Source organism: Ochotona princeps, chromosome 6 (genome assembly GCF_030435755.1).
Source record: "Ochotona princeps isolate mOchPri1 chromosome 6, mOchPri1.hap1, whole genome shotgun sequence".
Classification (NCBI taxonomy): Eukaryota; Metazoa; Chordata; class Mammalia; order Lagomorpha; family Ochotonidae; genus Ochotona; species Ochotona princeps.
Window position 1 is genome coordinate 47,201,478 of NC_080837.1, and position 25,928 is coordinate 47,227,405.

Below are 25,928 nucleotides of genomic sequence, written 5' to 3' on the forward strand. Positions count from 1 at the left end.
AATAAATAAAATACACATACATACACACACCCTGGAAAGATAAACATACACCTTAACATTGTCAGCCTGCAGGGAAGGAGGTAGACTTGAGCATATCTGTATTCTTGACATTGAGAACTCGTATCTTGCTACATATGCTTTATTGTTTGATTTTTCTCATAACGTGAATGAACTTGTGTGTTGGGCAGAACAAAGAAAAAAATAGGGAAAGAAAAATCTGATTACAAAAGGAGACGATGAAGAGAAAGTGCCTGCAGAAGCCGTTGGCAGTTGGTGTCCAGGCTTCTGGAAACTCAAGCTCACAGCGAGTGAGCCCTGGATTAAAAGCTCTGGAGAAAGAGGGGAGTGGAAGGGCCTGGGGTCTTGGGGTGCCTGCTAGTCCCATCAGGGTTAGGCACCTGGCAGGCAAAGCCCTTGCCTTCCAGGCACACAATGCTGGCCGCAAAAGTGCTGCAAATGCTGAATTTGCTCTCCGTTGGTCCCTGGCCTTGCAGTCCTTTCTGTCCAGCCTTCCCACGGGTCTCTCCTCGTCTCTAGCCATGGCCCTATCCAGGCCTGCGTCCCAGCCCCGCCCCTCTCTCTGGACGCATCTCTGGGCCTCATCATCAGCCGGCGCCGGGCCCTCCTTCCTGCCTCCCTCCCCCTTTCTTCTCCCTCCTTCCTTCCCTCCCTTCCTCCCTCTCTCCCTCCCTCCCAGCTCCTGCACCAGGAAACAGACCAGATCCCCGGCTGCCGCGGCCTGACCTGTGAGATCCCAAACCTGGCAGGCAGGCGGGCGGGGTTGGAGACAGGCCAAGGGTGGGGGTAAGGGAGCCGGACCCTGGGGCTGCTGTGGGGTGGGAGTGGTGGGTAGCCGGGAGCAGAGATGGTGTCGGCAGGGAGCCCTTGGCCCTGGGTTTCCCGGGAGGACAGTCATTAAACATGGATTCGTCCACACAGCTGGCAGAACTGTGGGGACCAGAGGCCCAGTCCCAGGAGCTGCAACACCTGCCAGACTTAGGTGCCAGGCTGTCCCTGTGGGGTTCTGATCTCTCTCTGCCCTTTCTAGGGCTCCAGGCTGGCCGGGAGGATGAAAGGCCCCCACTGGGGGCTCCTTGCCACCGGTGCTGGGTCCTAAGTGCTGCCATCCAGGCTGGGTGAGTGTCCCTTTCCGCCCCCTGGCCCCGGGGCTGCCCTTTAGCTTCTGCTGCGTCCCTCCCCAGCCCCTGCCTCCTCTCCTTCCATCTTGTGCCTCTGCCAACATCTCCACCTCTTGCTGCTGGGGGAGGTCCTAAGCCCCTTCTCAAGCCAGAAAGGTTTGTACGGGTGCTTGGGGGTGGGGCATTGCATGCGTGTCGTAGAGCTGGCGTTGTCTTTTGAAAGGAATTGAAAGCATGTCTTAAAGTAAAATGTGCTTGTTTTTACATTCGGTGTGGCCCTTTAGGAATTCACAGGCTAGCTGCCCCTGGGGTTCTGGCCCCTGCTCCTGGTGACTTCATCCCCTCACCCTCATCCCTCTCCATCCAGTGATTTCTGAGCATTTTCCTCCTTCCCCAGTACCCATCCTGGTCTCCCTGAGTTATCCAAGCCCAAGATGCCCCTAGGTCCCTGTCTGCATGTTGTTGCTATTCATGCCAGTCTTTCATTCTTCCCTCTTCCAGCTGCCCGGATGGCGACCCCAGCCTCAGCCCCAGACACACGGGCTCTCGTGGCTGACTTTGTAGGCTACAAGCTGAGGCAGAAGGGTTATGTCTGTGGGGCTGGCCCCGGAGAGGGCCCAGCAGCTAACCCGCTGCATCAAGCCATGAGGGCAGCTGGAGATGAGTTTGAGACCCGCTTCAGGCAGAACTTCTCCGATCTGGCCGCCCAGTTGCATGTGACCCCGGGCTCAGCCCAGCAGAGCTTCACCCAGGTCTGCGACGAACTCTTCCAAAGGGGTCCCAACTGGGGCCGTGTGGTGGCCTTCTTTGCCTTCGGGGCCGCGCTGTGCGCCGAAAGTGTCAACAAGGAGATGGAGCCCCTGGTGGGACAAGTGCAGGAATGGATGGTGGCCTACCTGGAGACACAACTGGCCGACTGGATCCACAGCAGCGGGGGCTGGGTAAGGGACTTCTCAAATGCGGGCTGTGTGCATTCCTCCTCGGCAAAGCTGTTCTGGAGGAGGGGAAAGGGGTGCCGGGAAGGAGGCATGGGGGCTGAGTCTCCACATGGGGGTGGGAGCAGACCAAGAGATGCCCTCACTGTGGGCATCATGCCAGGTTCTCCCTTCTGGGGCTGCTGTGCAGAAATCACTGGGCAGTGGAGGGGAGGGGTTGGGAATGAAGGCTCAGTGTCCCAAGCAGAGAACGGAACACACAGTACCCAAGGAGTACCTGTGGGGAGGTGGTGTCTGGAAACTTTCCCACTTGTGTCCGTGGGAGGTGGGGGGAGGGTCAGGGACAGATGGTCAGGCAAGCTTTGGACTGAGATGCCACATGTGGGCAGAATTTGCCACCAAGGAAAGATCAGGGTTGGCTGGAGACAGAGAGGGTAAATGAGGTGGGTGCTTGCGGCTGGGGCAGGGCTAGGGGGTGCCCTTGAGTGGAGCAAAAGGCCTTGCAGGTGGTAGAGCTTTGGCTGGAGGAGAGAAGCTGGGTGTGGGATAGTGCTGGAAGTGGCTGGAACTGGAACTCTTCCTCTCCTCTTCTCTCCACTCTTTCCTCTCCTGATACCCCTTTTCTCCTTCTTTCTCTCCTACTTCTCTTCTCTTCCACAGGCGGAGTTCACAGCTCTATACGGGGATCGGGCCCTGGAGGAGGCGCGGCGTCTGCGGGAGGGCACCTGGGCATCAGTGAGGACAGTGCTGACAGGGGCCGTGGCCCTGGGGGCCCTGGTAACCGTAGGGGCCTTTTTTGCTAGCAAATGAGTGTCCAGGGCCAGGCAGAGCCAGGTGTGGCTGTAGGCCAAGAGAGCAGGAACAGGATGGAGAAATGCCCTAGGAGGAAGTGGGGGGTGAATGCTGGATAGGCGTAGGCTGGAGCGGGATGATGTGTGAGGGAGCCGAGTGGGCCGAGCAGGCAGACTGAAGAGGGAACTGGAGGCTTTGGGGGAAGGTCTGAGGATGATCAGGGGCCAGCAGGTGGAGTCATTTCAAGGTGTGAGAAGTAGGGGGATTAGGGGTGTACACATATAGCTACCTGGAGCTTGGCTTGCAGCCCTGAGCAAAGTGGTCTTGTGTAAGGAGCTGTGACTCTATTGGATGAGTGGCATTTGGGGAACATAGAAGGCACATATTGCCCCTTTGGGATGGAACCTTGGGGGAGTTTCAGGTGTCCGGGAGGGATGGTTGGGCTCCTGGGTTGCTTGGATATGTGTGTGCATGTGCACGTAAGGGGCTGCTTGTGTCATCTGCTGCTGGTGGGATTCTTCAAGGAGGAAACATTCCCTCTGGCAAGAACAGAGGCCAGGGAACAGTTCTCAGCTCCTCCTCCCCTGGTTTGATGCCTCAAGACCAAGGGAGAAGAAACACTGTATCCTCCGGGGTGGGCTCTGGCCGTTCTGCACAAAGTCCTCTGTCAAGCTTGGGAGGAAAGAGCAGTTCTGTGGCTGGCCTTGTTCTCACATTCATTGTCTCCCTTTGTTTGTGCACAGTGCACTTGCTGCTGCCTCCTGGGTGCCCCCCTGGCAGGGCAGGGCTAAGGAGCCTGGGGGGCGGGAGGGTTTCCATGGCTGGAAATATCCACTACTGTCCCCTCCCACTGAGCGTACTTACAGTGGTTCCCTAACTCTGGGACCTCCACATCCAAATTTAAACTCCAAATTGAAACTCTGATGTTTCCTTTTTTAAAGGTATGGGCATACATACAGTCAATCTGTATGTGGTCTCATCTGGGGCTGCTGATGTCTTTGAGGGGACCATGCCAGCTCTGAAACCCTGGGCACAAGGGTGTTGGGGGGCTCCATGACTGGCCTGTTCTGTGTGGTGGGCTCTGTTGCTACTGCTTGATCAGGACCAGGTGCATGGGTTTTAGAATCCCCTAGATTCTAGGTGGGTTCCAGCTCCCCTAGAATCCACGGGAGCATTTGTTTTCTGGAAGCCGCGCTATTTGCATGGGTGTAACTTGGAAGCTCAGAGTTTGAGGATGCTCGCTTTAGAAGCCAAGGTCGTCCTCCAGATTCAGAGTTTAGGGTGGGTGGTTTTTGTTTTTGTTTTTTGTTTTTGGGGAAGAAATGATTCACTCCAGATGCATGCCCTGAGCCAGACCTCACTTCTGCACTTTCCGTGGTGCTACGATTGCTGCTCTCCAATGTTGATTCTAGATCCAGTGTATCAGTCCCCTGCCTGTCATGACCCTGAGCACTGATCAGCCTAGCTAGACTGTGGTGAGAGTCTCACTGGGTCCTAGAATGTGGCAACATAGTTGCGCTCACTAGAACATGGGAGCCAGTTGACCTCAGGGGTTTAGTCCAGACCTTTGCTTTGGTGAGAGGAGTGCACTTTCTCATGGTCTTTACAGGGGAAGTGATAGACTGCACATGCCACTTGATTGGAGGTGGGTACGCTGCTCTCAAGCTTAGAGCTGGTCTGTGGTGAGCAGCTGGGGTGGGGGTGGGGGGGTCTCTGACTTGCTCAGGACAGACTAGGCCAGTGGTTTTCAAACTGCTCTGCAGAGCCCCGAAGTGTCCTAGGGATTGCCTCAGGAGTCCTTTTGGGGAGAAGAAGGGGGCACAGGGCTGAGCAGGCTGTGCAATTTGCCCTCTAACAGAACAGCTCCCCTTGTAGCTGTCTTACATATCGGGGTTCAGGGTAAGATTTTATTTGCATTAAGGGGTTTGCTGCTGGGGAAAAAAAGTTGGAAAACCACTGGCTAGCTAGAGGATGGGTTCCAGATCTGGAGCCTGAGTTCCCCTAGGTTTGGGGCAGACCCCACCCTCTACCACAGACACCTATCCTGTCAGCAAACAGGAGTGGCAGGTTATCCAACATGCCCTGCTCCAAGGAGAGGCTGTTCTCTGGAAGGGTAAAGGGATGGGTCTGGATTCCCAGAAGCAGAGGCTAGGTGGGATGACAGTGGGCAGTTTGGACCTGTCCTGCCCGTCTCAATGTGAAGGCAATGAAAACCCCAAGACTCTTCTGTCAGGGAAAACTAGGGACTCTTCTAGAGCCATATAGTTCCTTGGGATTAACTCTTGGCCAAGAAGGCTGAGTATGGCTCCCAATTTTTAAATCCATTTCTTCTTTTTTTTTTTAAGAAGGGAAATAAAAGCAATGATCATTTTTCAGAGATTAAGAAGTGGGAGAGGGTGTTTCTTGCTCTCCAGAGCCCAAAGGGACAAATGGGGACTTTGCCTAGGCCAAGGGAGGAGAGGAGGTAGGGCGACTGGGTCCTGCGAGTCATTAATCTCACTCCCCACTTACTCTAGGGCATACATACACTATTTTACTTTTTTAAATCATGAAACGGCAGGAGAACAGATTTGGTTAGTTTAGAAGAAGAGAAAAAAAGCTCTATAAATATAAATATATATTCCTGTATTTTTATTTAATAATTTATAAATACCAAGTTCATTTGACTTTTATTTTTGTGTAATATGTAATGGTCGTATTGAAAATGAATAAAGAAATACATACATACAGACATGAATAAAGCCCAGAAGTTTACTGAGAAAAAAGAACTGAACAGGGTTTGTGAACTTCTTGGCCTCGGATCAGAGCATTATTTAAACCCAATCATCTTCTCATGACCTAGTAAAGGGCAAGAATTAGAGTAATTGGGATTTGGAAAAGGATTGAGAAAACTAAAAAAAAGAAAGAGATTGACGTTGAGCTCCTCTCCTCACCCCATCCCTCACTCCTGGCCTGAACAAAAGCCCAAACGAAACCCCTGTGTATCCCAACCCACACAGGTTTCAGGAGGGGGTGTGTGTGTATGTGCCCACGTGCATGTGGTGTACAAACCAAACTTGCCACAAGTCTGTGTGTGATAGGGGTCCGCAGTTGTAGTTCAGCCTCCAAAATGTGTGGAATATACAGTTCTTGCTGCTCTCCTGTTGCCCACTACAGACTTAACATAGATCTGGCAAAAATGGAGTCCTTCCTACCTCTCCTGGCCTTCTAAGACATTGGTTTCAGCCGTTTTCATGCAAACTGCTGAATCGGATGGGATCTCCAGGAATATTCAGTCCCTGCCTGTGGACTCTAGGACTATGTGAAAATCATGTCTGACAGGTACCGTGATCCTAATTTTAAACGAAGAAACAATCTAGTACAATAGATTGATATATCTGGACTTATATGTTAAGTTGTAAAAAAATTGAATTATTTAGAGAAATCTCCCTATAGAAAAATCTATAGAACAAGATGTGTGAAAATCAGAATGGTTTGGTGAACATGGTCTGGGGAAGGGGGATCAGATGTCACCACTACAGGAAGACTATTTTAATGATTCATTGACGTTTGCTTATTTTCAGGAAGCATTTGCATTAGCTTGTACCAAAGACAAAACGGAATGACAGTAAAGGAAAAATTGGAATGTTATGGAGTAAGATGACAGTAAAAGGAAAATTAATGCCCCAAAAGACATTCTATGAGTAGGGTTCCCAGATGCCAAAGCTAAGCCGTACATTCAGCTCTGAGCTTCTTGGCAGCTCAAGGAGCATTGAGTGTGCCATGAGATCCACGTGCTCTTGGGATTTCTAAAAGCCTGACAGTTCCTTGAGAGGGGTGCACAGTATGGTGGCTTTTCTGAGAAGATACGGAGCGGTGTGATGGACACTGCTGACAAAGCCCAGGGTTTTGCAGGCTGTACTGGAGAAACCCAGCAGGGATGCAGAAGGCCCCAGGCGTGTTCTGCCAGGTTCTTCACCACAGAGCTCACACACGCTTCTCTGTGGTATCCTACCTGGTTTAGTGCGCAGCTGAGCTTTTTTTTTTTTTAAAGTTTTATTTATTTTTTATTGGAAAGGTAGATGTACAAACAGAGAAGGTCTTCCATTCACTGATTTACTCTCCAAATGACTGCAACAACCAGAGCTGAGCCGATCCAAAGCCAGGAGCCAGGAGCCTCTTTACAACATCTGAGCAGTTGGGGATTTGGCTCCCTCTGACAGTTCCACACCAATGCTGTTTCTCCAGAGGTGCTTTCCATAAAAGTTGGGCAACTTGCAGTTACAATTTCTAGCAAATGGATGCATTGTAACCATCTTTTTTTTTTTTAACTTATTGACTGCCTGGCCCAGCAGCTTGGCCTAGCAGCTAAAGTCCTCGCCTTGAAAGCCCCGGGATCCCATATGGGCGCCGGTTCTAATCCCGGCAGCTCCACTTCCCATCCAGCTCCCTGCTTGTGGCCTGGGAAAGCAGTCGAGGACGGCCCAATACTTTGAGACCCTGCACCTGTGTAGGAGACCCGGAAGAGGTTCCAGGTTCCCGGCTTCGGATCGGTGCGCATCGGCCCGTTGCGGCTCACTTGGGGAGTGAATCATCGGACAGAAGATCTTCCTCTCTGTCTCTCCTCCTCTCTGTATATCTGGCTGTCATAAAATGAATAAATCTTTAAAAAAAAAAAAAAAACTTATTGACTGCCTTTGAAAACTAAGGCTGCACAGGAAAGATTATTTAAAAAAAAGGATTTACAGGGCCCGGCGGCGTGGTCTAGCGGCTAAAGTCCTCGCCTTGAAAGCCCCGGGATCCCATATGGGCACCGGTTCTAATCCCGGCAGCTCCACTTCCCATCCAGCTCCCTGCTTGTGGCCTGGGAAAGCAGTTGAGGACGGCCCAATGCATTGGGACCCTGCACCCGCGTGGGAGACCCGGAAGAGGCTCCTGGTTCCCGGCTTCGGATCGGCGCGGCACCAACCGTTGCGGCTCACTTGGGGAGTGAAACATCGGATGGAAGATCTTCCTCTCTGTCTCTCCTCCTCTGTGTATATCTGGCTGTAATAAAAATGAATAAATCTTAAAAAAAAAAAAAAAGGATTTACAGAAAGCATAATATAATGGAATGCCATGTATTTGTTCAGTAAGTCATTCATTCATGAGCAAATATTCAAGCATCTTCTCTGGGCTTAGTGCAGTATATAGATGGACTTGTGTGTATGTGTATTCCAATTTAAAATTGATTTGTCACATTCATTTCTAAGGTGACATTTAAAAATATTTTTTTATTTGAAAGGCAAAACGACAGAGAATTTCCATCTGCTAGTTCATTCCCCCTTTTTTTTTTTTGTTTGCTAGTTCATTCGTAAACATCTGTGACTATGTGGTAGGGCTGGCAGAAGCCAGGAGCCGGGAACTGCCTGGGTCTCCCTTGTGGGGGTTAGGGATCCAACCACGTGGGCCAATATCTGCTGTCTCCCAGGTCCATTAGCAAGATGCTGGATTAGAAGGGAAGGGGTTTATTCCGGGCATCCAGCATATGGGATGCAAGTATCTTATGGGGGGGCTTAAACAGCCATGCCACAACACCTACCTCTTCAGGTTGTTTTGAGTAAAACCATGAAAAAAATTGGAATACATATTGACAATAGAAAAATATTTCTTTGTATTTTATTAGGTGAAAAAACCCCATATTAGGAAATAATATATGCAATGTGATCCCATTTTGCTAAAATAGACATTTCTGTGTGCCTCTATAAATATTTGTAATTGAAAATTTCAGGAAGGCTATATGCCAAAATATCATCAATGTATTTCTGGGTGTATATTTTAGGAGAGATTTTATTTTTTTGTTGTTGTCTGTATTTTATGATTTTTTGGGGGGATAATGGACAAAGATTTTGGGTATAGTATGTTGAAATAAGTTTTTCTCAGGTATAAAGTTTTTTAAAAGATAATCAAACAGAATGGCAATTAAGTGATACGGCTGAGACTTCTTCACATTTACATAGCAACACTCCTCCTGCAACCCCTCATCCCTGCAGTGCAGGGGCACCGAGGGGGCTCAGGAAAGCTGGGCCGCACTGTAGTTGAAGATCATTGGGAGCTGCTGTAAAACACAGGTAAGTAAACAGGACTCCAAAGTTCTGCTTTGGTGCTGTCCCGCGAAACTGTCCAGTAAGTCAGTTTGTAGCTTCACATTTTCTAATAACCTCATTAAAAACAGCAAAAAAGAATAAGGAAAGCTAATTTTATATTGTGCTGTTTTGAGGGACAGAGAAATAAACAGAAAAAGAAATCTCTCCAGTGCCAGTTCACTTCCCAAATGTTTGTAATGGCTGGGATTGGGCCAGGCAAACACAACCCAGATGTCCCGCGTGAGTGGTAGGAAGTGCCCCTTGACGGAGGCCATACCTGCTGCCTTGCAGGGTCTGTACTGGCAGAAAGTTGGAGTCCAAAGGGTTGGGATTTGAACCCAGACATTTGGCCGTGGGACACAGGTTGAACTATTTTTTTCAAGATTTATTTATTTTTATTGAAAATCAGATATATCTTCCTCTCTGAACTATTTTTTTTAATATTTATTTTTGTTGGGCCCAGCGGCGTGGCCTAGTGGCTAAAGTCCTCGCCTTGAAAGCCCCGGGATCCCATATGGGCGCTGGTTCTAATCCCGGCAGCTCCACTTCCCATCCAGCTCCCTGCTTGTGGCCTGGGAAAGCAGTTGAGGACGGCCCAAAGCCTTGGGACCCTGCACCAACGTGGGAGACCTGGAAGAGGCTCCTGGTTCCCGGCATCGGATCAGCGCGTACCGGCCCGTTGCGGCTCACTTGGGGAGTGAATCATTGGATGGAAGATCTTCCTCTCTGTCTCTCCTCCTCTGTGTATATCTGGCTGTAATAAAAATGAATAAATCTTTAAAAAAAAAATTTATTTTTGTTATGAAGTCAGATATACAGAGAAGGAGAGACAGAAAGGAAGATCCTCTGTCCAATAGTTTACTCCCCAAGTGGCTGCAACGGCTGGAGCTGAGCCAATCTGAAGCCAGGAGCCTGGAGCGCAGAGCTTCTTCCAGGTCTCCCACGCGGGTGCAGGGTCCCAAGGCTTTGGGCCGTCCTCAACTGCTTTCCCAGGCCACAAGCAGGGAGCTGGATGGGAAATGGAGCTGCCGGGATTAGAACTGGCACCCATATGGGATCTCTGCACGTTCATAGAGAGGACTTTAACCGCAACACTATCGCGCTGGGCCCTCTCTGAACTGTTCTTAATCACTAAAGACCCATTCCCAAATTTAAGTTAACATGATTGCATTTAGTCCATTGTATAAAAGACTTCCCATTTCAAGATGTCATTAATATTAAACAATTATTGAAAGAGTTTTAAAAATTCTCTTTCCCATTCTGAGTCTTAATAGTTTCTTGTATATTTTATGATTTTAAGCACATCTCATATTGGACTAGTCACATTTCTAGTACTCAACATTTTTTATTTTAAAAGATTTATTTTTTGGGCCTAGCAGCTCAAGTTCTCACCTTGCATGCCCTGGGATCCCATATGGGTGCTGATTCTAATCCCTGCAGCCTCCATTTCACATCCAGCTATCTGCTTGTGGCCTGGGAAAACAGTCGAGGATGGCCCAAAGCCTTGGGATCTTGCACCCACGTGGGAGACCCAGAAGAGGCTCCTGGCTCCTGGTTTCAGATCGGCTCAGCTCTGGCTGTTGCGGCCGTTTGGGGAGAGAATCATTGGACAGAAGATCTTCCTCTCTGTCTCTCCTCCTCTCTGTATATCTGACTTCGCAATAAAAATAAAATAAATCTTTAAAGTGGCAACAACAGCCAGAGCTGAGCCAATCCAAAGCCAGGAGCCCAAAGCTTCTTCCAGGTCTCCCATGCGGGTGCAGGTTCCCAAAGCTTTGGGCTGTCCTTGACTGCTTTCCCAGGCCACAAGCAGGGAGCTGGATGGGAAGCAAGGCCGTCAGGATTAGAACCGATATCCATGGGGGATCCCAGCATGTGTAAGGCAAGGACTTTAGCCACTAGGCCACCGCGCCAGGCCCGCTCAACATTTGTTTTAAGATTTGCTTATTTTATTAGAAAGGCAGAACAGATTTATAGAGAGACACAGAGAGAAAGAGCTTCTATCTGCTGGTTCACTCCCCAAATGGCCATGATGGCCAGAGTTAAGCTGATCTAAAGCCAGGAGTTTCTTCCAGGTCTCCCATGCAGGTATAGGGTCCTAAGGCTTTGGGACGTCCTCCACTGCTTTCCCAGGCCACAAGCAGGGAGCTGGATGGGAAGCAGAGCAGTCGGGACATGAACAGTGTGCATTTGGAATGCCAGCTCTTTTAAGGTGAGAATTTAGTCATTGAGCCATCGTGCTGGGCCCGCGCTCAACATTTGTAATCTGTAACTACCATACTAAGTGGTGTGGTTTGGGTTCAGAGAACTACTGTAGGCTGTAACAATTTCAAAGCAAGAGTTAAAAAGCGGGATGAACCAACCAGGAGTCCAGGTATTTATGCAGCCTAGTGAGAAAAACGTCCCTCTGGCCAGAATTGGAGATGCTGCCACCAATTCTGCGTAATTTTTCCTTTCTCAACAATGCATAGCACTTTCAGGTTTTCTAAATCTCCGCTGGTTCTCAACTTACAGTTGTAACTGTGAATCTCAGATCATTCCATACTAATTTTTTCTTAGGAAGAAAAAATCATTCTCAGCTGTAAGTGCTGCAGTGCACTAGGTCTGAAACTGGGATACCCGCAGCATGTGTGCAGGTAACAGCTCAGTCTTGACTGTCCCACTTCTGATCCAGCCTCCTGCTGGCACAGCCCCGCCCCCACGGGAAAGGCCCCCGTGCAGTCCCAGGCACCTGGGTTTGGCCTCCTCCGCAGCTGGCCCACACCTGTGGCGTGGGCGGGGTGACTTTCTGGAGGCGAATCAGCTGATGGAAGTACTCTTGGGTGAAAAAGGAAATTTTTAAAGGTTCATCCCCTGAGGGAGTTTTCTCTTTCCTATTCTCTGCCTAAGGGAAGATATTAAATGAGATTATTCAGTTACCATTTATGGAGCACAGAATGATAGGGTTTAGGGAATCCAATATATTGATAGCTCTGTCTTTTACCATTCGCTAGGCAGGATCTGACTTTAAAAGTCATTAAAATATCTTCTCAGCTAGGTTTATTTTTTGATAAAGCAATCATGACTAGTATGGAAGGTTTGGACATTGGAATGACTTTTTAAATACTACCCAGGAAGAACTATTACTAACACTTTGGCTTTTTTTTTTTTTTTTTAAGATTTATTTATTTTTATTACAAAGTCAGATATACGGAGAGGAGGAGAGACAGAGAGGAAGCTCTTCCATCCGATGATTCACTCCCCAAGTGAGCTCAACAGCCGGTGCTGCGCCGATCTGAAGCCAGGATCCTGGAACCTTCTCTAGGTCTCCCACGAGGGTGCAGGGTCCCAAAGCTTTGGGCTGTCCTCTAGCTTTCCCAGGCCACAAGCAGGGAGCTGGATGGGAAGCAGTGCCACCGGAATTAGAACCGGCGCCCATATGGGATCCCGGGGCGTTCAAGGGGAGGACTTCAGCCGCAAGGCCAAGCTGCTGGGCCCATGGCATGTTTTTTTTTTTCCAGTCTTTTAGGTGTGCTTTGATTTTATGGTCGATACTGTATATATAATTCTGTATGCTGCCAAGTCTGCCTTACATTACGTTTCCAACATTTTTCTTTGTTTTTAAAACATTTTTTCCTTAAGGTTTTTATTATTATTATTATTGGAAAGACAGATCTACAGAGGGAAGGAGAAACAGAGTGATCTTTCATCCTGGGTCAGGAGTGATGCCCTAGTGGCTAAAGTCCTCGCCTTGAACATGCTAGGATCCCATATACACGCTGGTTCTAATCCTGGCAGCCCTACGTCCCATTCAGCTCCCTGCTTGTGGCCTGGGATAGCAGTGGAGGACATCCCAAAGCCTTGGGACCCTGCACCCGCGTGGGAGACCTGGAAGAAGCTCTGCGCACCTGGCTTCAGATTGGCTCAGCTCTGGCTGTTGTTGCCACTTGGGGAGTGAATCAACGGATGGAAGCTCTTTCTCTCTGTCTCTCCTCTTCTCTGTATATCTGTCTTTCCAATAAAAATAACTAAATCTTAAAAAAAAAATCTTCCATCCCCTCGTTCACTCACTAAATGGCTACAATGGCCAGAGTTGAGCCTATCTGAAGCCAGGAGCTAGTAACTTATTCTAGGTCCCCATGTGGGTGCAGGGTCTCAAGGCTTTGGGTATCCTTCACTGCTTTCCTAGGGTGCAAACAGGGAGCTGGGTTGGAAGAGGAGCTGCTGGGACATGAACTGGCACCCATATGGAATCCTGGCACTTGTAAGCAAGTATTAGCTAATTGCGCCGTTGTACTGGGCCTATCTTTTAAAATATGTTGAAGGCAAAACTATGATATAATTGCAACTGTATTTTTTAAAAGATTTATTTATTTTTATTGCAAAGTCAGATATACAGAGAGGAGGAGAGACAGAGAGGAAGCTCTTCCATCCGATGATTCATTCCCCAAGTGAGCTCAACGGCCAGTGCTGTGCCGATCCAAAGCCAGGAGGCAGGAACTTCTTCCAGGTCTCCCACGTGGGTGCAGGGTCCTAAGGCTTTGGGACGTCCTTCCCATGCCACAAGCAGGGAGCTGGATGGGAAGTAGTGCTGCCGGGAATAGAATTGGTGTGCATATGAGATCCTGACTTGAGCCGCTAGGCCACAGCACTGGGCCCAACTTTACAGTATTTGAAAGTCCAGTTGTACATTTAAGTTGTTCACATTTCTTCTTTGTAAAATATATATATGTGTGTGTATGTGTCACATAAGCAGAGGCCATAAGCAGAGAGTTGGATTGGAACTAGAGCAGCTGGGACTAGAACCAGTGCCCATATGGGATGCCAGCAAGATGGGCTCAGTACCGGCCCCTGAACAAAAATCTTTAATCACAAGTAGATATTCACTTTTTAGACAAATTTTTAATTTTATTTTTTAAAGATTTATTTATTTGTTTATTTATTTATTTATATTGGAAAGGCAGGTGTACAGAGAGGAGGGACAGAAAAAGAAAGACCTTCCATCTGCTGGTTCTCTCCCCTAGTGGCTGCAATGGCCGGAGCTGATACGATGTGAAGTGAGGAGGTAGGAGCTTCTTCCAGGTCTCCCATATAGGTACAGAGTCCCAAGGCTTTGAGCCATCCTCAACTGCTTTTCCAAGCCACAAACAGGACTGGATGGGAAGTGGAGCTGATGGGATACAAACCAGTTCCCATATGGTATCCAGGCAGATGCAAGGTGAGGATTTAGCCACCAGGCTATTGTGATGGGGCCTATTTATTTATTTTTAAATAAATGTATATTTATTTGAAAGGCAATGCAGAGCGACAGGCAGGGTGAGACAGAGAGAGAGAAATCTTCCATCTGCTGGTTTTTCCACAAATGGCCACAAACAGACGAGCTGGGACAGACTAAAGTCAGAGACCAGAAATTCCATCTGGGTTTCCCACACTGGTGGCAGAGGCTCAAGCGCTTGGGCCATCTTCTGCCTTCCCAGGCTCATTGGCAGGAAGCTGGATTGGAAAAGAGTAGCCAGGACAAAAACTGTGGCACTTGGTCACTTGACCTGTTGTGCCACAATGCCAGCTCCTCTATCACCTATTTAAAATAGTTATAAGAAATAGGATCAGGGCCTTGCAATGGATCAATTGGCTAATTCCCTACCTCCAAGCATTTGTATCCTGTTTGTTTGCTCGTTTGTGTCCCAGCTGCTCCACTTCCCATCCAGCTCCCTGGTTGTAGCCTGGGAAAGCAGCGGAGGATGGCCCTAAGCCTTGGGACCCTGCATCCATGTGGCAGACCTCGAAGATGTTCCTGGCTCCTGGCTTCAGATTAGCTCAGCTCTGACTGTTGTGGCCATACGGGGAGTGAGCCAGCAGATGGAAGACCTTTCTTTTTCTCTCCTTTTCTCTGTAGATCTGTCTTTCCAATGAAAACAAGTTTGTTTTTTTTTTGAAAAAAAAAAAAAAAAAAAACCAGATTGGATCTCAGTAATCAACATTTTGAAAGCTTTTGGTAAATATTACCCCCACCCCCCAAAATAGATTGTATTGATTTTTGTTGCTGTTTTCTCCATGTAGCCCAGAATTTCCTTTTTAGAAATCATATACACATAGTTGTTCTCAAGTTTTTTAGACAACTTTACATTGTATTTCTTTGGCCTAGGTTATTTTTGTGTGGTTACTATAAACTTTTGAATAGTTCACAATCTTTGGATATAGTTACAGTCTGATAAAAAATTTTTTCTTATCAGTATCATATCTACATACTTTGTGCAATTTTGATGTGTGAAAGTAGACCTCAGTTTTGATCTAACAGCTGCCTTGATTCCCTGTATACTTGTAATTAGCTTGATGGCTGGGCACATTACTTCATTAAATTCCTTTCTTTATCTCCCCTAAAAAAAGGTTTTGGTTTTGGAAATACTTACCTCATAAAAGTATTGGGAGAATTCAGTGAGAGATTATGAATGGTGCCTGTTACAAAATTGAGTACTCACCCAAAGCTGGATTCAAGAACATTTTCCTTTCTTTCTTTCTTTCTTTTGAAATTTCATTACATTTTATGACACAGTTTCATAGGCTCTGGGATTCCCCCAACCCTTCCCCATGCCCTCCCCTTAAAGACATTTTTAAAAATCACAGTTTCTTTAGTTGCTTTGATGGATTTAGACACCAACAAAACATTCAAATACTGGTTAAGACCCGTATACAAGGGATCTGAATCATACACTCTATTTATTTACTTTTACCTTATTTACTTGCAATGCAGAGTTCCTGAGAGACAAAGACAGAGAGGGTGCATCTGCTGGTTCATCTCCCAGTGGCCAGAAGAGCCAGGGCTGGGCAGGGCTGAAGCCAGGATCCAGAAACTCCCAACTGGTTCTCTCACATGGGTCCAGCTGCCCAAGCACTTGGGCCATCTTCTGCTGCTTCCCTAGGCACATCAGCAGGGAACTGGATTGGAAGTGGAGCAGCTGGGATTCAAAACCATCATATACATGGGATGTTGGCATTGCAAGAGGCAGTTAAACCATACCACACCACACCAGCACCACAGATCTAAATTATTTAGTGTTTACTTTCAATACTCAACTTTAGTTCTCTGATGAATGTGCTGGAAAAAATTTCATCAGCTACGTCTCTGCTCCAAGTTCCCCGGTATCTAAGGTAAAGAAATGTGAGAAAAAGTGTGGGTGATGGGAAGAAGTAGGCTTGGTAATAGGATCTCTTATTCAGATTTCCTTGCCTCAATTGAGTGAATTATTTAAAAAAAAATTTTTTATTTTTCATTTTGTTTTTAACTGTGTGAATTTAATCTGTTGGTTTGGCTCATGTAAATCTGGCTTTCAAACGTGGTTTGCTTTGGCTCAGAAATCTCTTGCTAGTTTAGTACTGCCACTCCTTTAGTAAGTGTAGGCTCCTCACTAAAATGTTCCAATCCCACCTTCCAGGCCTAGGCCATTTGTGTATCCTGGGGCAGCTGGGTGTGGTGGGAACCTGGAGGGAATTTCTTTAGGGTAGATGGAGAATTTGGGGGATGGAAAGTGGCAACATGACGCTGTGTGCCAGGCACACTACCATAAGGTGGAGACGCGAGTATAAACAGGGTCCAGCGCCTCCTCAGCAAGCAGGCTTTCACAACGTAGCTAGAAACAAGCCCCTTCAGCTCACAACTGAAATGTCCTCTGCTTGTCTTGACCCGGAAAGGAAGGCTTGGCAGCTGATTCTGGTTGGCAGTGTGGTGGAAGGGGGACTGACTGCATGTCCACGGGCAGACTAGGTGGAGGCAGGCACGCTGGAATGAGTGTGCGAACAGCATTCACAAAACAGGGTCTGGGGTGCCTTGGGCCACATCGAAGCTTTTTCTTTTAAGATTTATTTATTTTTATTGGAAAGTCAGATATACAGACAGGAGGAGAGATAGGAAGATCTTCACTCCATTGATTCATTCCCCAAGCGGCAAGAGCTGAGCCAATCCGAAGCCAGGAGCCTCTTCCGGGTCTCCCACGAAGGTGCAGGATCCTAAGGCTTTAGGCCGTCCTGGACTGCTTTCCCAGGCCTCAAGCAGGGAGCTGGATGGAAAGCGGGGCTGCCGGGATTAGAACCAGCGTCTAGACGGGATCCTGGCGCATGCAAGGCCAGGACTTTGGCCGCTAGGCTACCGCATTGGGCTCCACATTGAAGTTGTGAAACTACCTGGGCCAGCAAAGGTAAGCCACTCTGATGGCGGAGCAGATTAGAGGAGTAATCCTGGACGTCAAGGGAGCCCTTAGGAACCTGACAGTTGAGGCAAGGGAAGAAACAAGTCAAGCAGGTATGCAAGCCCTATGTGACTGGTGGCTGTGGAGTCAGATGTCTTCCCTAGTTTCTGGTTCAGTAGATCTTGGGAGAGTGTTATTAGCAAATAACCTCCATTCCCGCAGTAACATCTTTCCTGGTGTGTTTCTGGTCCAGGCATCGGTTTCCAGAAGTTGCCACAGGGTAGAGCCCCTCTCTCAACAGCTCCCCAGAGGGCCAGCAGTATCAAGATGGCGGCCCCCTTAGGGCACGCGTCATGTGACCTCGGGTTTCCCTAGCTGGAAGCCCAGCAGTATGTTGAGGGCAAAGTTCATCTGTCACGGAACGGGTGTCTGCCCTTCGAATCTCGCGAGCCAACCGGTATTTGAGAGTGGGCCAATGCGGTAAGGCGACGAAACGATTGGTCCTTTCCAAGGGCCAATCAGGGGGCGTCCCGTGTTCGTGAGCCCGCCCATAGGCGGAGGAGAAGCAGGAATGTCGTCACAGCCTAATAGTATTGTTACCTAGAACTCCAGAGGAGGTGGGATGTACGTTGATTGACAGACATTTTACCTGCCACGATTTGAAGGTTTGGCGCAGGATCCCGCCTTAGAGGTGGGGTCTTATTTGATTGTCAAATCATCTTCTCCAATGGGGCCCTAGCCCGTGATGACGGGCAGGATACTTGACTAATGAATCCTCGGCGTGGCCGGCGCAGCTCTCCAATCGCCGGGCGGCGGGCCCCAGTCTGAGCGGCGATGGCGGCGGCGGCGGCGGCGGCAGCAGCAGCGGGGGCTGCGGGCGGTCGGGGCTCCGGGCCGGGGCGGCGGCGCCATCTTGTGCCCGGGGCCGGTGGGGAGGCCGGGGAGGGGGCCCCGGGGGGCGCAGGGGACTACGGGAACGGCCTGGAGTCTGAGGAACTGGAGCCTGGGGAGCTGCTGCCAGAACCCGAGCCTGAAGAGGAGCCACCCCGGCCCCGCGCACCCCCGGGAACTCCGGGCCCTGGACCTGGCTCGGGAGCCCCCGGCAGCCAGGAGGAGGAGGAGGAGCCGGGACTGGTCGAGGGTGACCCGGGGGACAGCGCCATTGAGGACCCGGTGAGGGAAGGAGAGCGAAGGCGAGCAGGCCGGCGGGCTCCGGGTCACGGAAGGCCCGGCGTTCCGGCGAGCGGGAGGCAGGCGCGGGTGGGGGTGGGGTTGGGCGGGGAGTAACGTGGCCGGGGCCGGCCGCGGGGACGCGGCCTCGACCGTCTCCGAGGACCCGGCCTGGACGATTCCGCCCGAGTCACGCGTGCCTAGCCTGCTAGAGAAGGTAGTTGGGTTTTCTTCACCGCGATCCTTGCGTGAGGCGAAGGCAATGGCCGGAGCCACGCGCCGTAGCGCCGGGCGGGCGAGCGAGCGAGAAGCAGGCACGGCGCCTGCGGTGGCTCCTCTCAAGGTCTTGTGCACACCTTCCCCGCCCGTGGTAGGAGCTGGAAGCGATCAAAGCCCGAGTCAGGGAGATGGAGGAGGAAGCCGAGAAGCTGAAGGAGCTGCAGAACGAGGTCGAGAAGCAGATGAATATGAGTCCACCTCCAGGCAATGGTGAGTCGGCTGGCGATCCCACGTGCAGCCCGCGGTCCCTAAGTGGGAAGCGCGGAGATGGGGACTGGGGGAAACCCTGGGAAGTGACTCGTTCGAGCCGGTCCTGGGCGGGTGTTGGCGTGCGAGGCCATTGTGGTTCCTTGACTTTTGTGGGTAGGGGGGAAGCACTATGTGTCGGTGGTGGTCTTCTGTCTCCCTTTGTCCCAGTCGTGAATGTGCTGTTCTTTGTTCATAGCCTGCTTCTACCTTTCTTGAGGTTTCCAGCTGGCTGTTTGACCTTCAGCTCTGGCTTTGCAGTTAGCCCTGCCGCGAGAAACTGCTGGGCGGCCAGGGATCTTGGGCTTCTAAATAGATAAGTCCAGCCTCTCCATCCCGGCCGAGTTGATTTGTTTGCGGTGCAAGGCACTTCCATGGAAGAAGCTATTCATTCAGTATAGACTGAGTAGGGTAGGGGACTCCTGGACTAAGGCTCTGTTTCTGAATTGATTGGATTTTTAGTGAGCATCTACTGTGTATTTGATGGATACAGCAGGAAACAGAGCAGGCCCAAACCCTTGCCTTTGGCTGATAGGTGACGGTAGTGGTGGTAGAGTGCAGCGGTTAGTCCGTTAAGGATACACTTTTTAGGCTTTTTCACTTTTTCCTAACAGCTGGCCCAGTGATCATGTCTATTGAGGAGAGGATGGAAGCTGACGCCAGATCCATCTATGTTGGCAATGTATGTAGTGGGACCCTGATTGCTTGGGGGATCATTCCTATCTGAGGGTGGTATTTAGTCCGGAAAGGAAAGCTTGCATGGTAGGGGATGGTGTGGGGGTGTGGGAGGAGATTAGGGAGGGTGGGGTAGGTGGTGAATGGAACCTTCAGCAAAGGCTGTGGGCTTGAAAAGAAACCATTAATTTCTTGACCAGATTTTGTGTACCTTAGGGTGTGTGACCCGGATCCCTATGAGGCAGGGGGCCTGTAGAGCAGGCAGGTGTTTTCCCAGCACCTGTGAAGTGTGTCCCCTTTCCTCAGGTGGACTATGGCGCAACAGCAGAAGAGCTGGAAGCTCACTTTCATGGCTGCGGTTCAGTCAACCGCGTGACCATACTCTGTGACAAGTTCAGTGGCCATCCTAAAGGGTGAGTAGGGAGAAGATGAGATCGCCACAGGTGAGAAATGAAAGGATTGGGGGTGTGGCCTTCGTGTGAACCTCAGCTTGGGACACAAGCATCCATTTCACTCCTGGCTTCCCAGCTTTGCTCCAGCTTCCTGCCCATGTGCCTGGGAAGTTGATGGGAAGTGCCCCAAGTCCTTGGTTTGGCCTGACTCGGCCCTGGCCACTATGGCTGGAGAGTGAAGCACTGCCTTTCAAATATATAAATCTTGATGGGAAGCAGGGTACCTGTTTGAATGGCAGGAAATTTACTCTATTCAATATAGAGTTTGATGTACTGTTTTCTAAATATGGTCTGTGGCTTAAAAACCAGATAAGAGCTGTCATTCTGATAAGGGATGCTGGCATCCCCGTGGTGCTTAACCCACTTGGCCACAATATCTACCTGGAAGCAGATGCTCTTTGTTTTCTGAGTTGCAGCCTGAATGCTGGGGAATCGGCATTCAGGCTGTACGTACCAGCTGGGGGGAAGTGAAGGCCAGGTATGGGTAGCACCTCAAAAACTAAGAGGAGGAGCAGCTTCTTCTTGGCCCTAGTGTGAAAATGCAGGCCTTGCTTGACCTGTTTCCCCAAGAGTGAGAAATTTTACGAAAATCTTGCAGTTAAGAAATTGACCAGTAATTTAAAATGGAAGTACAGTGTGTACAAACAAAGCATGCCTGAAGGATGGGTTTGACCTGGCAGCGGTTGCAACCAGGAGAGGTAAACCGACGGTTCTCTTCTCAGGTTTGCGGTTCTCTTCTCAGGTTTGCGTATATAGAGTTCTCAGACAAAGAGTCTGTGAGGACTTCTCTGGCCTTAGACGAGTCCTTGTTTAGAGGAAGACAAATCAAGGTGAGCGCTGTGCCCTTGCTTCCCCCCAGCTCTGGGCAAAGCATCGCGGTGACTCAGGCTGTCTGTTCTGCCCGCCTGAACTCACAGGTGATCCCCAAACGAACCAACAGACCAGGCATCAGCACCACAGACCGGGGCTTCCCGCGGGCCCGCTACCGTGCCAGGACCACCAACTACAACAGCTCCCGCTCTAGATTCTACAGTGGTTTTAACAGCAGGCCCCGGGGTCGCATCTACAGGTCAGGATAGATGGGCTGCTCCTCTGCTCCCCGCCTCCCACCAGCCCTGCGCTCTTCCTTCTCCCGGTCTGAGGAGCCTACTCCTCCCCCTCCCCCTTGATCTCCTGCCTGCACAGGGTGAGGAAAGTAGTTGCAGGCCCGACCGGGAGGCAAATGTCATCTTTTCTGGAGCAGGAGTTGACTGATAAGGCCTGGGTCTCTTCACATTGTTCCCAGAGATGCTTCCTCCTCCAGCCTTTTGTTCCTTGTTTTTTTGTTTTTTTTTTTCCTCCCTCTTGCCAGTTGGTGGCAGTGCAAGTGTTTATACAGAAGAGCATGACCCCAGGGCAGTAGCAGTCCAGTGAAGGAGGTTGCTACTTTCCCCAGAATTAGGGAGGGAGCCAAGCTTGAGCCTCCTTTGGACAAACATCAGAGGCCCTTGATCTCCCTGTAGGCTGGCTGGTGGCTGGTGGCTGGTGGCCACGGGGGAGGCTTTTACCATATTTACTCTGTAATTGAGCTGCTCTTTTTGCCGGGTTAGCTTTCTCACAAGGCCTAGCATAGCACCCAGGTTGCTTTGTTTTGTTGGCATCTGTGTGTATGGGTCAGGGCCTAGGGTTTGAGAGCTGTTGGAGAACAGGAAACTGGATGAGCAGCCAGGCCTTTTCTTTGCTCCTCTATCTTGGAGGCACTTCTGTGTTACCTCTGTTGGCCAAGTACTCAACTCCAGCCCCATCCCCACCCCCACTCTCCAGGTGTGTCTTTGGAGGATTGTGGGGTTAGTTTTAGGGTACTCAAGCTGCTTTCCCCCTTCCCTTCTCAGCAGCTGGGGCAAGGGCCCATGGGGAGGGACTTGTACTGAATTGGCTAGTGGTCGTGTTAACACCTGACTCTCCTTCTTTCTTCCAGGGGCCGGGCTAGAGCGACATCATGGTATTCCCCTTACTAAAAAAAGTGTGTATTAGGAGGAGAGAGAGGAAAAAAAGAGGAAAGAAGGAAAAAAAAAAGAATTAAAAAAAAAAAAAGAAAAACAGAAGATGACCTTGATGGAAAAAAATATAAAAAAAAAAAGATATACTGTGGAAGGGGGGAAAAAAATCCCATAACTAACTGCTGAGGAGGGGCCTGCTCTGGGGAGTAGGGGAGGCCCAGGGAGTGGGGCAGGGGGCTGCTCGCTCCCTCTGGGGATTCGCCATGGACATGTGTCAACTGCGCAAGCTGCTCCCCGCGTTCCCCTGCCCCCCTCCACCCCCTTGGGGGCTGCTCAAGGGTAGGTGGCGTGGGTGGCAGGAGGGTTTTTTTCACCCAGGGCTCTGGAAGGACACCACACTGTTCTGCTTGTCACCTTCCCTCCGTCTTCTCCCTGCCCCGCCCGCCTGCTCCTGTCCTGCCAGCTCTGCCACCCACCCACCCTGCCCCTCTCTCCAGCTCCCTGCCCCTGCAGATTGCCTGGTGATCTGTTTTGTTTCCTTTTGTGTTTCTTTTTCTGTTGAGTGTCTTTCTTTGCAGGTTTCTGTAGCCGGAAGATCTCCGTTCCGCTCCCAGCGGCTCCAGTGTAAATTCCCCCTTTCCCCTGGGGGAAATGCACTACCTTGTTTTGGGGGTTTGGGGTGTTTTTGTTTTATTATGTTTTTGTTTTTTTGTTTTTTTTTAATCTTTGCCTTTTTTTTCCCTTTTATTTGGAGGGAATGGGAGGAAGTGGGAACAGGGAGGTGGGAGGTGAATTTTGTTTATTTTTTTAGCTCCTTTCCAAGGGGTGGGAATTTTTTTTAATATGTGTCATGAATAAAGTTGTTTTGAAAATAAAAATTGTTCGGCCTTTTGGGTGTGAAGATTATTTATGTTCTGTTGGCTTAGATCGCAGATGGCTTGTGAATTCTGCTTTGTGGAGGTACTGGGAGGGGAAATTCCCACTTCTAAGTTCAGTAGGAGTTTAGTTACATCATGCAAGAACATTATGTGTTTAATTGAGGACGATGGGTTTTCTGTGGAGTGATAGCCAGGTAGAATAAACAGCATTTCTGCATGTTCTGATAAAGTGTATGCAAGTGAGCCATGTGTAGCAGTAGAATAAGGGTCCTGGGTAACATCTTTCTCATGTCAAGGCGTGTGATGCTGACAAGATCTGAGGCTTTGTTGGCTTCTGCTTTGCAAGGACCACTTCAATGTTACAAACTTTTGATCATCGCATTGATTACACCTTCACAATTCAACTTTTATTGCTTTGGGCTGTAAGTTACTTAGCCATGTAGTAACCTAGCTTAATTTTTAAAGATCTGTTTATGGGAAAGGCAGAGACAGATATTGCATCTGCTATCTTACTCCCCAAGTAGCCACAATGGCTGCAGCTGAGAGCCAGTCCAAAGCCAGGAGCTTCTGGGTCTCCCATGCGGGTGCAGGGTCCCAAGGCTTTGGGCTGTCTACTTTCCCAGGCCGCAGACAGGGAGCTGGCTGGGAAGATCAGCAGGGATGTGAACTGAACTGGTGCTCATATAGGATCTTGGAATGTGCAAGATGATGATTTAGCCACTGGGCCACCTTAGTGGGGCTAGCTAGTTTTTTTTTTTGCCAAGACGAATTTAGGGAAAGTTGGTCAGTGGGTTATGTATAATCCATAGGCTAAATATTACATAGGACTAGTACAAATTTAAAATAGTTGAAAATGTTACATACTGTTATCGTTAGATTCATCTTCCTCAAAAATTCCTTAGCATGTTTTTTTTTAAAGATTTATTTACTTTTCTTATGAAGTCAGATATACAGAGGAGGAGAGACAGAGAGGAAGATCTTCTGTCCAATGATTCACTCCCCAAGTGAGCGCCATGCCCAGTACTGTGCCAATCCGAAGCCGGGAACCAGGAACCTCTTCCAGGTCTCCCATGTGGGTGCAGGGTCTCAAAGCTTTGGGCCGTCCTCGACTGCTTTCCCAGGCCACAAGCAGGGATCTGGATGGGAAGCGGGCGCTGCTGGGATTAGAACTGGCACTCAAACGTTCACCAGCTGATACAAGGCCAAATGGAAGGCCAGACTATGTCGGACACTGGCCTAACACCCACTGGTATGTATGAGAACTGAGTCTGGCAGTGGGTCAAGTGGAGGAACTTGGGAAACTCCTCTGGTGGGTCATAGCTCCCGCTGGTGAACACATGGTCTAGGTCTGGTGGTCGCACAAGCTGGGCAAAGTAGCTCCAATGACTGGCTAATGTGTGGGTCGATATGGAACAGGGTGGACTGGGCAGGGCTGAGCAAACCTTGGCTCACAAGCAAGAATAGAAATCAGGATGGAGCACAAGTCTTGCCGCGCTAGGCTCTTGCACCTACTGGTCTGGATGAGCCAGGGACACTAGGCCACAGCTTCTAAGCAAAGGCCAAGACAGGTGAGGGGCTATGCCAAGCTGAGTCAGAGCAACCACTGGCATGCACACAATCTTTAGCTGGGAACAGGCCAGGTTGGGGGAGCTAAGGGGACACCCTAGCTGGGTTGGGGTTCTCACTGAGGAGTGCAGGGGTTGGAGTTGGGGGGCTCTGTTCTGATCTGGATATGGCTGCAGTCTTCCTCGGCACACGTGTGGACTGGGACTGGATGCACCTAACTGGGCTAGACCCCAGCACCATCTAGTGCTCTGGAGGACCATGGTAAATGTAGGATGGACTGGGCTGGAACTCTACCCCTGCTGAGCCATGTGTGAGCTCTGTTTGGGTCTGGGCGAGCCTTGGCTGGGCTGAAACATCCAACAGTAAGAACTGGAATGGGTTGAAGGTTAGTCAGGAAAGACCACTGTTCCTGCTAGGACAGGAGGTGGACTGAGTAGGGCTGGCTCATGGATCCACCAGTATGCATGAAATTTGGCATTGGGAGAGGTTCTGATGGAGGAGCCTGGGCAACTTCTCTGGCAGGACACAGTCCCTGCAGGTATGCGCAAGAAGCATGATAAAGAACAGTCCAGATCAGGCCAGGGAAAGGTACCCACTGGCATACATTTGGCATAGGTCTGGGGCAGACCTGGCTGAACCAGTTCACATCAGCCGCTGGCAAATTTGAGCACCAGTACAGTGAGGGTCGGGCCAGGTATGGTCACAGGACATACCAATGCACATTACAGCTGGAATAGGGTACACGCTGGGCTGGATAATAAGGCAGGTTGGGTTGCACTAAACTTCAATGCCCATTGACATGTAGAAGAGCTGAATGGGAAGTGGGACAGACTGCATAAGTCTGCTGTACATACTGGCAAGCACGGGAACCAGGACAGGGGGCGGGCCTGGTGGGGGTTATTGTGGTTTGCTCCGACTAGGCTGCAGCTTCCACTAGTTTATGTGAGGGCCGAGTGTGCAATGGGCAGAATCAGGCTGAACTGCAACACCCATTGGTTTGTGTGGAAGACAGGGCTGGAAACAGAACTGACATAGCAATTGCAACCACCAGCTGATTGGGGCAAAGGTTTGTGCCAGGCTCTGTACTTGCAAGTACATACAAGAATCTAGTCTGGGATCACCTCAGACAGAGTTTGTTTCGGGATCTCCCCAATTGAACTGCTGGACTCAGGCTCAGAACCCATGGTCTGCCAGGGAGTGCAAGTGCCAGAGCTGAGCCTCCTCAGAGGCTCAGACGGAGCAGTGGAGAGCATAACCAGCTGCACATGGAGGATATGGCAGTCTATCGGAACCTGCAGAGGATACCTGGCACACCAACAGAGGACAGAACTAATCAATCAACTACTCCAGCCATATGTTGGCAGTGAAAAACTGGGCATACGGAGACTCTAAGATGGACTATGTCAATCAGTGGATTCTGCAGCAACTTCATTGTGCTTGGAATGGTGAGATTGGCAGCAATTCATAACTGTTGAACTATCAAAACCACTTGAGCAAGACCCTCAGAGCACGCCCCACATTGGGGACCTGGGATGGGTGGGAGGCTGTGTG

At 49.8% G+C, this 25,928-nt stretch overlaps 1 protein-coding gene across 4 annotated transcripts; it reads left to right on the forward strand.

Moving 5' to 3' along the window:
- Positions 1–590: 590 nt before the first annotated feature.
- PABPN1 (poly(A) binding protein nuclear 1) lies at positions 591–22,824 on the forward strand. Of its 4 annotated transcripts, XM_058666223.1 has the most exons (9): positions 629–746; positions 1,049–1,136; positions 1,641–2,080; positions 18,677–18,791; positions 19,442–19,509; positions 19,809–19,915; positions 20,697–20,784; positions 20,872–21,023; positions 21,912–22,824. In XM_058666223.1, the coding sequence occupies exons 3-9, from the start codon at positions 1,649–1,651 to the stop codon at positions 21,949–21,951; spliced, it is 1,002 nt and encodes a 333-aa protein (XP_058522206.1). In that variant the 5' UTR covers positions 629–746; positions 1,049–1,136; positions 1,641–1,648; the 3' UTR covers positions 21,952–22,824. The 4 variants fall into 4 exon arrangements, with proteins under 4 accessions (XP_058522205.1, XP_012782307.1, XP_058522206.1 ...); XM_004584695.2 differs by lacking the exons at positions 629–746; positions 1,049–1,136; positions 1,641–2,080 and adding an exon at positions 17,759–18,305; XM_058666222.1 differs by lacking the exons at positions 18,677–18,791; positions 19,442–19,509; positions 19,809–19,915; ... (1 more) ...; positions 20,872–21,023; positions 21,912–22,824 and adding an exon at positions 2,735–3,817 and having other exon boundaries at positions 591–804.
- Positions 22,825–25,928: the final 3,104 nt, after the last annotated feature.